This window comes from Mobula hypostoma, chromosome 15, assembly GCF_963921235.1.
Source record: "Mobula hypostoma chromosome 15, sMobHyp1.1, whole genome shotgun sequence".
Classification (NCBI taxonomy): domain Eukaryota; kingdom Metazoa; phylum Chordata; class Chondrichthyes; order Myliobatiformes; family Myliobatidae; genus Mobula; species Mobula hypostoma.
In genome coordinates, this window is record NC_086111.1 from 67,013,438 (window position 1) to 67,025,477 (window position 12,040).

Below are 12,040 nucleotides of genomic sequence, written 5' to 3' on the forward strand. Positions count from 1 at the left end.
CTAGGCTAGGATTAAATCGGGGAATTGCTGGGCTGCGTGGCTCATAGGGACGGAAGAGCCTATTTTTCGCTGTACCCCAGTAAATAAATAAATAAATAAATACACACATGCATACATACATACGTAGATGGACGGATGGAGCAAGTCAGCCAGCCCTGTGTTTATATTGTGGCTATGATTATGTTCAGTATTAAAGAGTGAAAAATTGCATTAGGATGTTCACCTTTTAACTTATGTCAGTGACTGTATTTGTGGTTTCAACCGCAGTCTGAAGTCAAAGCAATAGCAAGATTTGTCAATTACTTTTGCACGGTGATGTTTTTTTGTGTCCATTGGCAGTGATGCGCTTGGGCTTGCTTTCAAGCCTGAGAGAATTATGTTTAAAACTGCGGATGTACCAAGTTCAAAGTAAATTTATTATTAAAATACATATGTGTCACTATGCTACCCCAAGATTTATTTTCTTGCAGGCATTCATAGTAGGTACAAAGAAACACAATAGACCTTAAGATCATAAGAATAGGAGCAGAATTAGACCATTGGTCCATCAAGTCTGCTCCACCATTCAATCGTGGCTGATCCTTTTTTCCCTTCCTCAGCCCCACGGCTTGGCCTTCTCCCTGTAACCTTTCATGCCGTGACCAATCAAGAACTATCAAACTCTGCCTTAAATACACCTAACGACCTGGCCTCCACAAATTCACTACCCTCTGGCTGAAGAAATTTCCCCGCATCTCTGTTTTAAATGGATGCCCCTCTATTCTGAGGCCGCGTCCTCTTGTCCTAGGCTCCCCAACGTGGGAAACATACTTTCCATATCTACTCTGTCTAGGTCTTGCAATATTCGAAAGATTTCAATGAGATCTTCCCCTCATCCTTCTTAATTCTGGCGAGTACAGACCCGGAGCCATCAAATGTTCTTCAGGTGATAGCCCTTTCATTCCCAGAATCATCCTTGTGAACCTTCTCTGAACCTTCTCCGACGCCAGCGCATCTTTTCTGAGATAAGGAGCCCAAACTGTTCACATTACTCAAGGTGAGGCCTCACCAGTGCCTTATAAAGACTCAGCATACCATCCCTGGTCTTGTATTCAAGACCTCTTGAAATGAGTGCTAACATTGCATTTGCCTTCCTCACCACTAACACAACCTGCGAGTTAACCATTAGGGTGTTCTGCACAAGGATTCCCAAGCTCCTTTGCATCTCGGATTTTTGGATTTTCTCCCTGTATAGAAAATAGTCTGCACATTTATTTCTAGTACCAAAGTGCATGACCATGCATTTTCCAACATTGTATTTCATTTGCCACTTTCTTGCCCATTCTCCTAATCTGTCTGTCCTTCTGCAGCCTCCCTGTTTCCTCAGCACTACCTGTCCCTTCACCAATCTTCGCATCATCTGTAAACTTGGCAACAAAGCCATCTGTTCTGTTATCTGAATCATTAATATACAGATTAAAAAGAAGCGGTCTCAACACCGACCCCTGCGGAACACCACTAGTCACTGGCAGCCAACCAGACAAGGATCCTTTTATTCCCACTCGCTGCCTCCTATCAATCAGCCAATGCTCTAACCATGTTAGTAACTTTCCTGTAATACCATGAGCTCTTAACCCGGTAAGCAGCCTTATGTGTGGCACCTTGTCAAAGGCCTTCTGAAAGTCCAAATATACAACATCCACTGCATCCCCTTTTATCTATCCTATGTGGAATCTCCTCAAAGAATTCTGAAGGTTTGTCAGGCAAGATTTTCCCTGAAGGAAACCGTGCTGACTTTGTCCTATCTTGTCCTGTGTCACCAAATACTCCATAACCTCATCCTTAACGATTGACTCCCAGCCACTGAGGTCAGGCTAACTGGTCTGTGATTTCCTTTCTGCTGCCTTCCTCCTTTTTTAAATAGTAGAGTGACATTTGCAATTTTGCAGCCCTCCAGAACCATTCCAGAGATCAATGATTCAGTGAAAGACAGACAACCAACCAGTGTGCAAAAGAGACAAATCGTGCAAATACAAAAAAGATAAATGAACAGATAATATTGAGAACATGAGTTGTAGAGACCCTGCTGTGTTGTTACGCCAAGGAGTGATTTAAAGTGGGAAACTGAGGGTGGAGGGACAAAGATGCTTATAAAGCGAGGAAAATGTGGAAAGCTCAAAGATTAAGGATTAGCTTTATTTCTCGCATGTACATCAAAACATAGAAACATACAGTGACACACATCAAAGTTGCTGGTGAACGCAGCAGGCCAGGCAGCATCTGTAGGAAGAGGTGCAGTCGACGTTTCAGGCCGAGACCCTTCGTCAGGACTAACTGAAGGAAGAGTGAGTAAGGGATTTGAAGGGTCTCGGCCTGAAACGTCGACTGCACCTCTTCCTACAGATGCTGCCTGGCCTGCTGCATTCACCAGCAACTTTGATGTGTGTTGCTTGAATTTCCAGCGTCTGCAGAATTCCTGTTGTTTGCGTTTAAACATACAGTGAAATGGGTTGCTTTGCATCAGCAAATGTCACCACGCTTCCAGTGTGCTAACAGAGAATGCCCACAGCTCACTAATCCTAACCCATACAAGCAACTTGTATTAGGTTTAAAAAAAAAAGGGCTAACAAAATTTATTTTTTCCCCAAAGTTGTATTTCTTGACTCACATACAGGTTACAGGGCTTTGCATTACAGACAATTGTATTATGGCAGTTTTTTTAGGAATGCAACTGTACCTCTGACTCCGTAATGCAGGGGTCGTCTTTATAAAACATCACAGGGGTCTCACCTTGCTAATGCCTTCTTTAGGAATTCGGCCATGACGATATTAGTATTGAACAAAACTGAGTGGAGGGAGACGGTCGGGGCTGCACTTGAGAGGGATTATTAAAATAATACAAGCCATCTTTTTGTTATTTCAGCTTCAAGAATATTTTGCTTCTAACCTTCATCCTTTTGTTTTGATAGATGTCCCTGCAAGTGGAATGTACTTCATGACATACGAGTGGCTGAAATATTCACTTACTCCAGAAGGACAAAGGTGAGTTGCTTCTAATATTGCAATATTAGTCCAATAGTCTAATAGTCCACTGAAAGCCCTAGTTAATCCTCTTACAATATCTGAAAACGACAGTAAACTACAGTAAAATTGCAGCTGGTCAGGCCACTCTCGATGGCAGAAAAGGTCATTGGATGCAATATAGCATCGCTGTAGGACATCTATGTGTTCTGAACAAATAAGTGGGCAGGAAAAAATAATTGTGGACTTAACCCCCAGCAAAATGAGTTTTCCAAAAGTTCTCTTCCAGAAAGTGCTATAGGCCTATTAAAAGAAAAACTTAACACTATCTTCGAATTCAAATTAAGTTTATTATCATCCATGGTTCACCTCTGTACCTCCTCTGTAGCCTCTCCATTGCCAACACATCCTTCCTTATATAAGGAGACTAAACCTGCTCACAATACTCCAAGTGCCATCTAATCATGTATGGAAGAGGGACCCAGATGATCCTCTCAGCAGTCCTCTCAATACTTGTAGGAATGCGGTCACATGTCTTGTAATCTCCATATCAAACAGTAATGCAGCTGGTCAGGCCACTCTCGATGGTGCTCCTGTAAAAAAAAATGGTTAGAGTGGTGGGTGGATGTGGGGGGGTGGGGTAGTCTCACACACCTCAATCTCCTCAGGAAGTGGAGATGCTGCTGTGTTTTTTGGCCAAAGAGATGGTGTTGAGGGACCAGGTGAGACTGTCTGAAGATAGAGAATGTTTCCTATAGTAGGGAAGTCTGGGTTCAGAGGGCATAACCTCAGAACAGAAAGACATTCCTTTAGAACAGAGATGAGGAGGAATTTCTTTAGCTAGAGGGTGGTGAATCTGTTGAATTTATTGCCAGAGGCAGCTGTGGAGACCAAATCATTGGGTATATTTAAAGCAGAGATGGATAGGTTGTTGATTAGCAAGGGCATCAAAAGTTATGGGAAGAAGCTAGGAGAATGGGGTCGAGAGAGATAATAAATTAGCCATGATGGAATGAAGGAGCAGACTCAATGGGCCGAATGGCCTAATTCTACTCCTTTGAATTATGGCTTTATGGTCTTCTGAGTTTCTTCGCCCCAGACAATTAATATGATCAATTATTCTAGTTAGCCACTCCACTGTCTGTTATCTCAATCCCTGCACTGTAGACACTTCAAACCACTTTTTCTAATGCTCTTGTGACTTGAAGAGGCCACCCTCAGGGTGGAGGTGCAACACTTTATATTCCATCTGGGTAACCTCCAACTTGATGGCATGAAGATGAATTTCTCCTTCAGGCAAAAAAAAATTCCCTTCCCCTCCCTTCTTCTATTCCCCACACTGGCCTCTTACCTCTTCTCACCTTCCCCCAGTTCTCCTCCTCCTTCCCTTTCTCCGATAGTCCACTTTCCTCTCCAGCCCTTCGCCTTTTGTACCCATTTGGCTTCACCTATCACCTTCTAGCTATTCTCCTTCCACTCCCCCTCTCCTCCTTTTTATTCTGGCTTTCTTCCCCTTTCCTTTCCAGTCCTGAAGAAGGGTCTTGTCCAGAAACGGCGACTGTTTATTAAGTTGCACACATGATGCCTGACCTGCTAAGTTCCTCCAAAATTTTCAGTGTCTTGCTTTGGATTTTCACTATCTGCAGAATTTCTTGTGTTTTTTTTTAATGCTGTTTACTTTGCAAATATATGCTGGGGTCTATGCACATTTTATTCCATGTCTGTACTTCTAACTTTATTTTATATAACTCTTTATCCTATATAATTGTTAAATGTTGTCATTTTTGTTGCATGTCACGCCAACACACCACAGCACTTTTCCTAATACACGTGAATGGATATGGCAGATAAAGCTGACCCTTGAATTTAATTTACAGTAAACTGCAATCCCACTTCCCAAATTCCCAGTTCAGGAAAAGATCCCTGGATATTCTTGGTGTGCTGGATTGGATGTTTCATTGTTCCCAAAGACCTTGCACAGATAAAGGACAAATGATTGTCCTTGGCAGTGTTTGCAGCTGCATTCTTGGAAAGGAACTGAAGAACAGTTGGAGAGCTGCCCTTTGCTACTGTTAGACATTTGCCAATGGCTTGTTACATAGGAACATAGGGAGAGGCCTGTGAGCTGTGTTTAATTTGCTCCTGTGTGGAAAACAGAATTAAGAATGGTTGGAAATTAAGATGGTGGTGAGAAACAGGAATGGTTTCAAGAATCTAATTGCTCTCCTAGAGCCCGCGTAGTTTCAGCAGGCCAAATGGTGGCCTCTTGTATCACGTTAATTTAAGTGGTTCTAATTCTACAAATCCCTGTGGTTTTTCACCTTCGCTATAGTGTGTCTGATCTCAGTGTTCCCCGAATCCTGTTTGCTGGTGGAATGGCTGGAATCTTCAACTGGGCAGTTGCAATTCCTCCAGATGTACTGAAGTCCCGATTTCAGACAGGTCAGTTTATCCTTAACTTCCCGTCTTGTCCTTTCGTGACTGGAGCTGGGTGAGCGGGTGTTCAAGTTTAATTGTCATCCAACCATTTATGAATACAGCCAAACAAAACTGTGTTACTCCGGGACTAAGGTGCAAAACACAGTACCAACAGTCACACACAGCACAAGGCACACATAGCACATGTAAGACAGCAATAAAACACAGTCACACAAAAATATAGTCCAGAACCTTGAGTCCATGAATGTTACAGCAGTCTGCTGTCGAACACGATACTTTTTGTTTTCTGCCAAGCAAACACTAGAAGACGGCGCCGACTGTAGCATTGATGCCGTGCCACATCACCTCTGGTGGAGTGCGCCAACTCCGCGCCTCTCCTGGGTGATCTCAAGCTGGCGACACTATGGTTTGAGGCTGGGTCCTCAATGTGACCAAGGCCACACAACTTCCCCGCCATTTTCCAATAAAACAGTGAATCAAGCTTGTAGCATTCCACATTACCAGTATGTGTGGGGTGTGATTTGTCAGAAGCAGCCTGGCGTTTGAAAGCAGTAGCAGTGTTATGATGAAGTTGTATAAGATGTTGGTGACACCAAATTTGGAGTATTGTGTATAGTTCTGGTCACCTACCAACAGGAAACATATCAGTAAGATTGAAAGAGTACAGAGAAAATCTACAAGAATGCGCCAGGTCTTGAGGAACTGATGAGTTATAGGGAAGGATTCAATAGGTTGCAACTTTATTCCCTGGAGCAGAGGAGAACGAGGGAAGATTTGATGGAGGTATACAAAATATGGGAGCCTCTGCTCCCGCATCAGCAGGCTCAGGAAGAGCTTCTTCCCTGAGGCTGTGACCCTGCTGAACCTCACATCACAGCGCTAAGCAGTATTGCATTCATATTGGACTGTCTCAGTACTTTTATATTTGTGTGCTGTAGCACTTAATTTGCATTCGCAGTTATTTTGTAAATAATACTCTCCTTTTGCACTTCTGGTCAGATGCTAATTGCATTTTATTCGCTTTGTATCTGTACTCGGCACAATGACAATAAAATGGAACCTAATCTAATCTAAAAATTGTGAGGGGAATGGGTAGGGTCAATGCAAGCAGCCTTTTTGTGCTGAGGTTGTGTGTAAAACGAGAGGTCATGGGTTAAGGGTGAAAGTTGAAATGTTTAAGGGGAGCATGAGGGGGAACTTCTCTCTCAGAGGGTGGTGAGAGTGTGGATTGCGCTGCAGCAGAAGTGGTGAATGCAAGTTTGATTGCAACGTTTAAGAGAAGTTTGGGTAAGTGCCTGGATTGGAGGGGTATGGTCCAGGTCGATGGGAGTAGGCAGAGTAACAGTTCAGCATGGCCTAGATGGGCTGAAGTACTCTGATTTTATAACTGACTTTAAACAAGCTCAAATAGCTAAGTTTACATTTCCATTACAGCCTTGTACAAAATCTGGTGTGGGCACAGTGGCAGAAATAATTAGATTCAGTTATTTATAACATGTACATCCAAAACTACATTGAAACGCATTGTTTACATTAACAACCAACACAGCCTAAGGAGGTGCTGGGGGCAGCCTGCAAGTGTTGCTACACATTCCAGCACCAGTATAGCATATGCCCATAATGCTCAGCAGAACAACACAAGCAACAAAAACAACAATAGAGTAACAGCAATAAAGCAAGTCCTTTCTCTCCTTGCCACCCACCGGCTGGCTCACACACAGACAGTTGTCCAACCCCACGGCGGGCCATCTCCATGCCTCCAGCCTGCAGCCTCCAGTGGACTCGCAGATTCCCCAAACATCGGGCCTCTGACTTCCTCAGTGGACGTGAAGCACAGGGAATTCACAGTGACTTTTGCCCCCGATCACGACGCACTAGCCACCTCTGAGAAGTGAATGGTAGTGTGCCGTCTGGAGGGGAAGATGAGCTCGAGCTTTGCCATGTGCAGTCACGTCACTCCATGCTGATGGATTCTCCCGTGAAGAATGACCTTTGGAACAAAGCACAGAAAACTGAATGTGATTTACCACCTTACTTAGAGGCTAACTGAAGAAATAAAGCACCCTCTATTTTTAAGGTCTAAAATATTCTAGGGGGTAATGTGGGCAGGGTGAAATATAGTGGGCAATTCCCTGTGTAGCCTTTATGGGCAGAATTTGGATGAGTTGAGCCATGAGAAAAAAACCTCTTGGTCAACGTCAATAAAATTAAAGAGCTGATTGTTGTCTTCAGGAACTGGAGGAAGGGCAACTATGTGCCAGTCAGTATTGAGGAATTGACAGTGGCGGGGTCAGCAGCTTTAAGTTACTGAGCGTTAACATACCAGATGACCTGTCCTGGGCCCAGCACGTAAATGCCAGCATCTTTTCTTAGGAGGTTGAGGAGGTTCGACATGTCACTGAACATTCTAACAAACATTTACAGATGTACTGTTAAAAGTGTCATGACTGGTTGCATCATGGTCTGATACAGCAATTCAACTGTGCAGAAATGTAAGGACTCTGCTTAGCACATCACAGGGGCATCCCTGCCTGCCATCAGTAGTACTTGCAGCAGAACGCAATATTCATCATCAAAAATCCCCACTCTCCAGGCCTGCAGCTACAATGAGGCAGCAGGTACCAAAGCCTCAATTCCAGCTCACCAGGTACAACTACGGCTACTTCTCTTTAACCATGTGGTTCTGAAATAACCTGCACAATCCCTAATCGCTAGAGCTTAGCAACACTATGACCACTTTGATCACTTTGCACTGAAATGGACTGATTTTTTTTGGTTCTCATTGTGTTCTTTCTTGTAAAAATTGTGTTTATTTTATGTTTAATTGTGATGTTGTGTGTGATGCTGCTGCCGTACATTGTGCCTGTGCATTCTTGGGCGTATGATAAACTCAGCTTTCACTTTTGTTCTTTCCTATGTTCTTGAATGCCTACAGTTCCACTAGGTAATAGATTTCCTTGTTTTGCTAAACTAGCTCCTGAAGGACTGTATCCCAATGGATTCCGTGACGTTCTCCGAGAGCTGATAAGGGAAGAGGGCATTGGCTCCTTATACAAGGGCTTCACAGCTGTTATGATTCGAGCTTTTCCTGCTAATGCGGTAAGCATTAACTATGTATCATCTAAACAGAAACAGATGTAGAGATCTTGAGTTATATAGCACAGGTAAAGAACCTTTGACCCATACTTTGAGATTGAAGAGATTAGCTTTATGTGTCACATGTACATCAAAACATCAAAGTATACAGTCATGTGTCATTTGCATCAACAACTGTAAAATCCGAGGATGTGCTGTGCAGCCTGCAACTGTCACCACACCTCCAGCACCAACATAGCATGCCCCCAGCTTACTAACACCAACCCTAAGTCTTTGGACTGTGGGAGTAAACTGGAGCACCCGGAGGAAACCCATGCAGTCACGGGGAGAGAGTACAACCTCCTTACAGACAGCGGTGGGATTGAACCCGCGTCGATGTTACGCTAACCGTAACACTACTGTGCTTCCCTTGGCCACTGGGCTACTTGTCCATGTTGTTTTATTCATCGGTGTGCATGCATAATATGTGCTTATCTAACCATACGGGGAAAACGTATAAAGTTTCAAATGCACTCAGTGGCCACTTCATTTAAGTGGTTGTTGAGTATATGTTTGTGGTCTTCTGCTGCTGTATCCCATCCACTTCAAGGTTTGACGTGTGTGTTCAGAGATGCGCTTCTGTAAACTGCTGTTGTAAAGTGTGGTTCTTTGTGCTACTGTCACCTTCCTGTCAGCTTGAACCCATCTGGTCATTCTCCTCTGACCTCTCTCATTAACAAGGTGTTTTTGCCCACAGAACGATCATTGACTGGATTTTAAAAAAATATTTTTTTTCACTCCATTCTCTGTAAACTCAAGAGACTGTTGTGTGTGAAAATCCCAGGAGACTGGCAGTTTCTGAGATACTCAAACCACCCCGTCTGGCACCAACAATCATTCCACAGTCAAAGTCACTCAGATCACATTTCTTCCCCGTTCTAATGTTTGGTCTTAACAACAGCTAATCCTCTTGACCATGTCTGCATGCTTTTACGTTGCTGCCATATGATTGGCTGATTAGATACTTGCATTAACGGACAGGTGTATCTAATAAACTGGCCACTGAGTGTATTCTGCTTACTCAGTGAGTTTCACACGAGCAAGAAATTTCTTTGCACTGAGTGTGCATATCCTGCATAATTGTGTTCAGGCATCACAGGGTGTATGGCTTTGAAATGAGGCACTTTTGATATCAGCTGGCCAGTGGACAGCATTCGATGATAATCCCAGACCTTTGCCTTAGATTGGGCTAGGTAATAAAGGGGTTTTGGGGAAACTGGCCTCCTTTTCTGCTCCCCATTTGTCTACTTCGGGTCAGCTGAGGGTCACATTGGATCTTATTATTCTTTGACACTACCCCACAACTCCTGAAGTGATACAGGCAACAAGGGAAGCTTTCAAAGACAGGATGTATTTTATGGATTAAAAAAAATAGATTCTGAGCATGGTTCTATGAAGTAGCAGGTCAGTGGATTGTGCCTACAGTATAGAATTGGACAGTAGATCTACCAAATCCAAAGCAATTATTAACCATCTATGTTAATCCTGTTTTATTCAAATCATCCCTTCATCTCTCCCCATATGTAGCATTGACTATACACTATTGGGCCAGTCTACAATGGCCAATTAACTTAACAATCCACACAACTCACATAGTCACAGGGAGAATGAAGCATAGAACGTTACCGTACAGTACAGGTCCCTCAGCCCACAATGTTGTGCCAACCTTTAAGATCAATCTAACCCTGCCCTCCAATAAAGCCCTCCATTTTTAGTCCATCCATGGGTCTATCTAAGAGTCTTAAATGTTCTGCGTCTCCCACCAACCCTGGCAGTTTGTTCCACACACCTACACATCACTTCCTGTGTAAAATTCTTCTTCTGACATATCACCTATATACTTCCTCCAATCACCTTAAAATTATGCACTCTCGTATTAGCCGTTTCTGCTCTGTGTAAAAGTCTGTGGCTGTCCACTCAGTCTATGCCTCTTATCATCCTGAATGTGCAAATTTCATGCACGTAGCAGCAGAGGTCAGGAATGAACCCAGACTGTTAGAGTAGGTCAATTAATTTTCATTCTGGATACCTTTGTGAGGAGACACGAAGGACAAACATTTCCCAGTTTTCAAGGACAGGAGATGAGAGAAGCAGTTGCACTAACAGCGTAGGAAATGCAATGCTGACTGTGGTCTGAAAGCCCTTCTATTTCCCAGTGATTGCAGAACAAGTTACAAAAATTACACCCAGGAACTGCGATCATTTGCCAGGGGAATTGAGAATGACATAGAAACATAGAAAACCTACAGCATAATACAGGCCCTTTGGCCCACAAAGTTGTGCCGAACATGTCCCTACCTTAGAAATTACTAAGGTTCCCCATAGCCCTCTATTTTCCTAAGCTCCATGTATCTATCCAAAAGTCTCTTAAAAGACCCTATCGTATCCGTTTCCACCACCGTTGCCGGCAGCCCATTCCACGTACTCACCACTCTCTGCGTAAAAAAAACTTACCCCTGACATCTGCTCTGTACCTACTTCCAAGCACCTTAAAACTGTGCCCTCTTGTCTAGCCATTCCAGCCCTGGGAAAAAGCCTCTGACTATCCACACGATCAATGCCTCTCATCATCTTATACCTTTATTGAAAACAAATCATTTGGGCTTCTCCACTCCACGAGTTGGGAAATCTGGAAAAGACGAACACTTTCACCTAAATTCTGTGGCAGTTGGGCCAAATGGGAGCTTTTAAATGTATTTACATGTATTTAGAGATACAGCACGGCTACAGGCCCCCCTGGCTCAACGAGCCTGTGCCACCCAATTACACCCATGTGACAACTTACCCTATTAACTTGTCTGTCTTTAGGATGCAGAGGAAACTGGAACACCCATGCGGTCACGGGGAGAATGTACAAACTGCTTACAGACAGTGGCAGGAACTGAAGCTGCATCACTGGCAATGTATTAGTGTTACACTGCAGCGCCACCCCATTCAATTGAATAGTTCCATATAACTAGTGTTCTAGGCCAGGGGTCCCCAACCTTTTTTGCACCGCGGATCGGTTTAATATTGACAATATTCTTGCAGACCGGTCGACCGGGTGGGGGGGTGTTCAAGTAGGGTTAAACTCACCTCAACATGACTTTTACAGTTAGGGTTGCCAATGCTCACTCCCAAATAAGGGACAAAAGTAGCAGTCAAATCCCAGGACACTTGGGTTTACCCCAGGAGAGACTAGCATGACCATGAAGCCTTGCATGGGCACCTCTGTGCTCATGCGCGTACGTGCTGATTTTTTTCCCCCACAAATCGGTTTTGGCTTCATCTTCCCGACTATACTGTACATACATTATTTCTACTTTATACAGGCTGTGTACTTATCATATCATTCCTGCTTTTACTATATATTAGTGTTATTAGGTTTTATGTGTTATTTGGTATGATTTGGTAGGTTATTTTTTGGGTCTGGGAATGCTCAAAAAATTTTCCCATATAAATTAATGGTAATTGCTTCTTCGCTTTA

The 12,040-nt window shown here is 43.5% G+C and overlaps 1 protein-coding gene across 2 annotated transcripts in view; it reads left to right on the forward strand.

The window, feature by feature from the left end:
- Nucleotides 1-12,040, forward strand: part of prkar2aa (protein kinase, cAMP-dependent, regulatory, type II, alpha A) — a 373,389-nt gene that overhangs the window by 24,424 nt on the left and 336,925 nt on the right. Inside the window, exons 6-8 of one of the 2 annotated variants that reach the window (XM_063068219.1) lie at nt 2,949-3,021; nt 5,333-5,442; nt 8,414-8,538. In XM_063068219.1, the coding sequence (XP_062924289.1) occupies nt 2,949-3,021; nt 5,333-5,442; nt 8,414-8,538 (308 nt within the window). The remainder of the gene's footprint in view (nt 1-2,948; nt 3,022-5,332; nt 5,443-8,413; nt 8,539-12,040) is intronic. The other variant, XM_063068220.1, reaches the window with a different exon arrangement.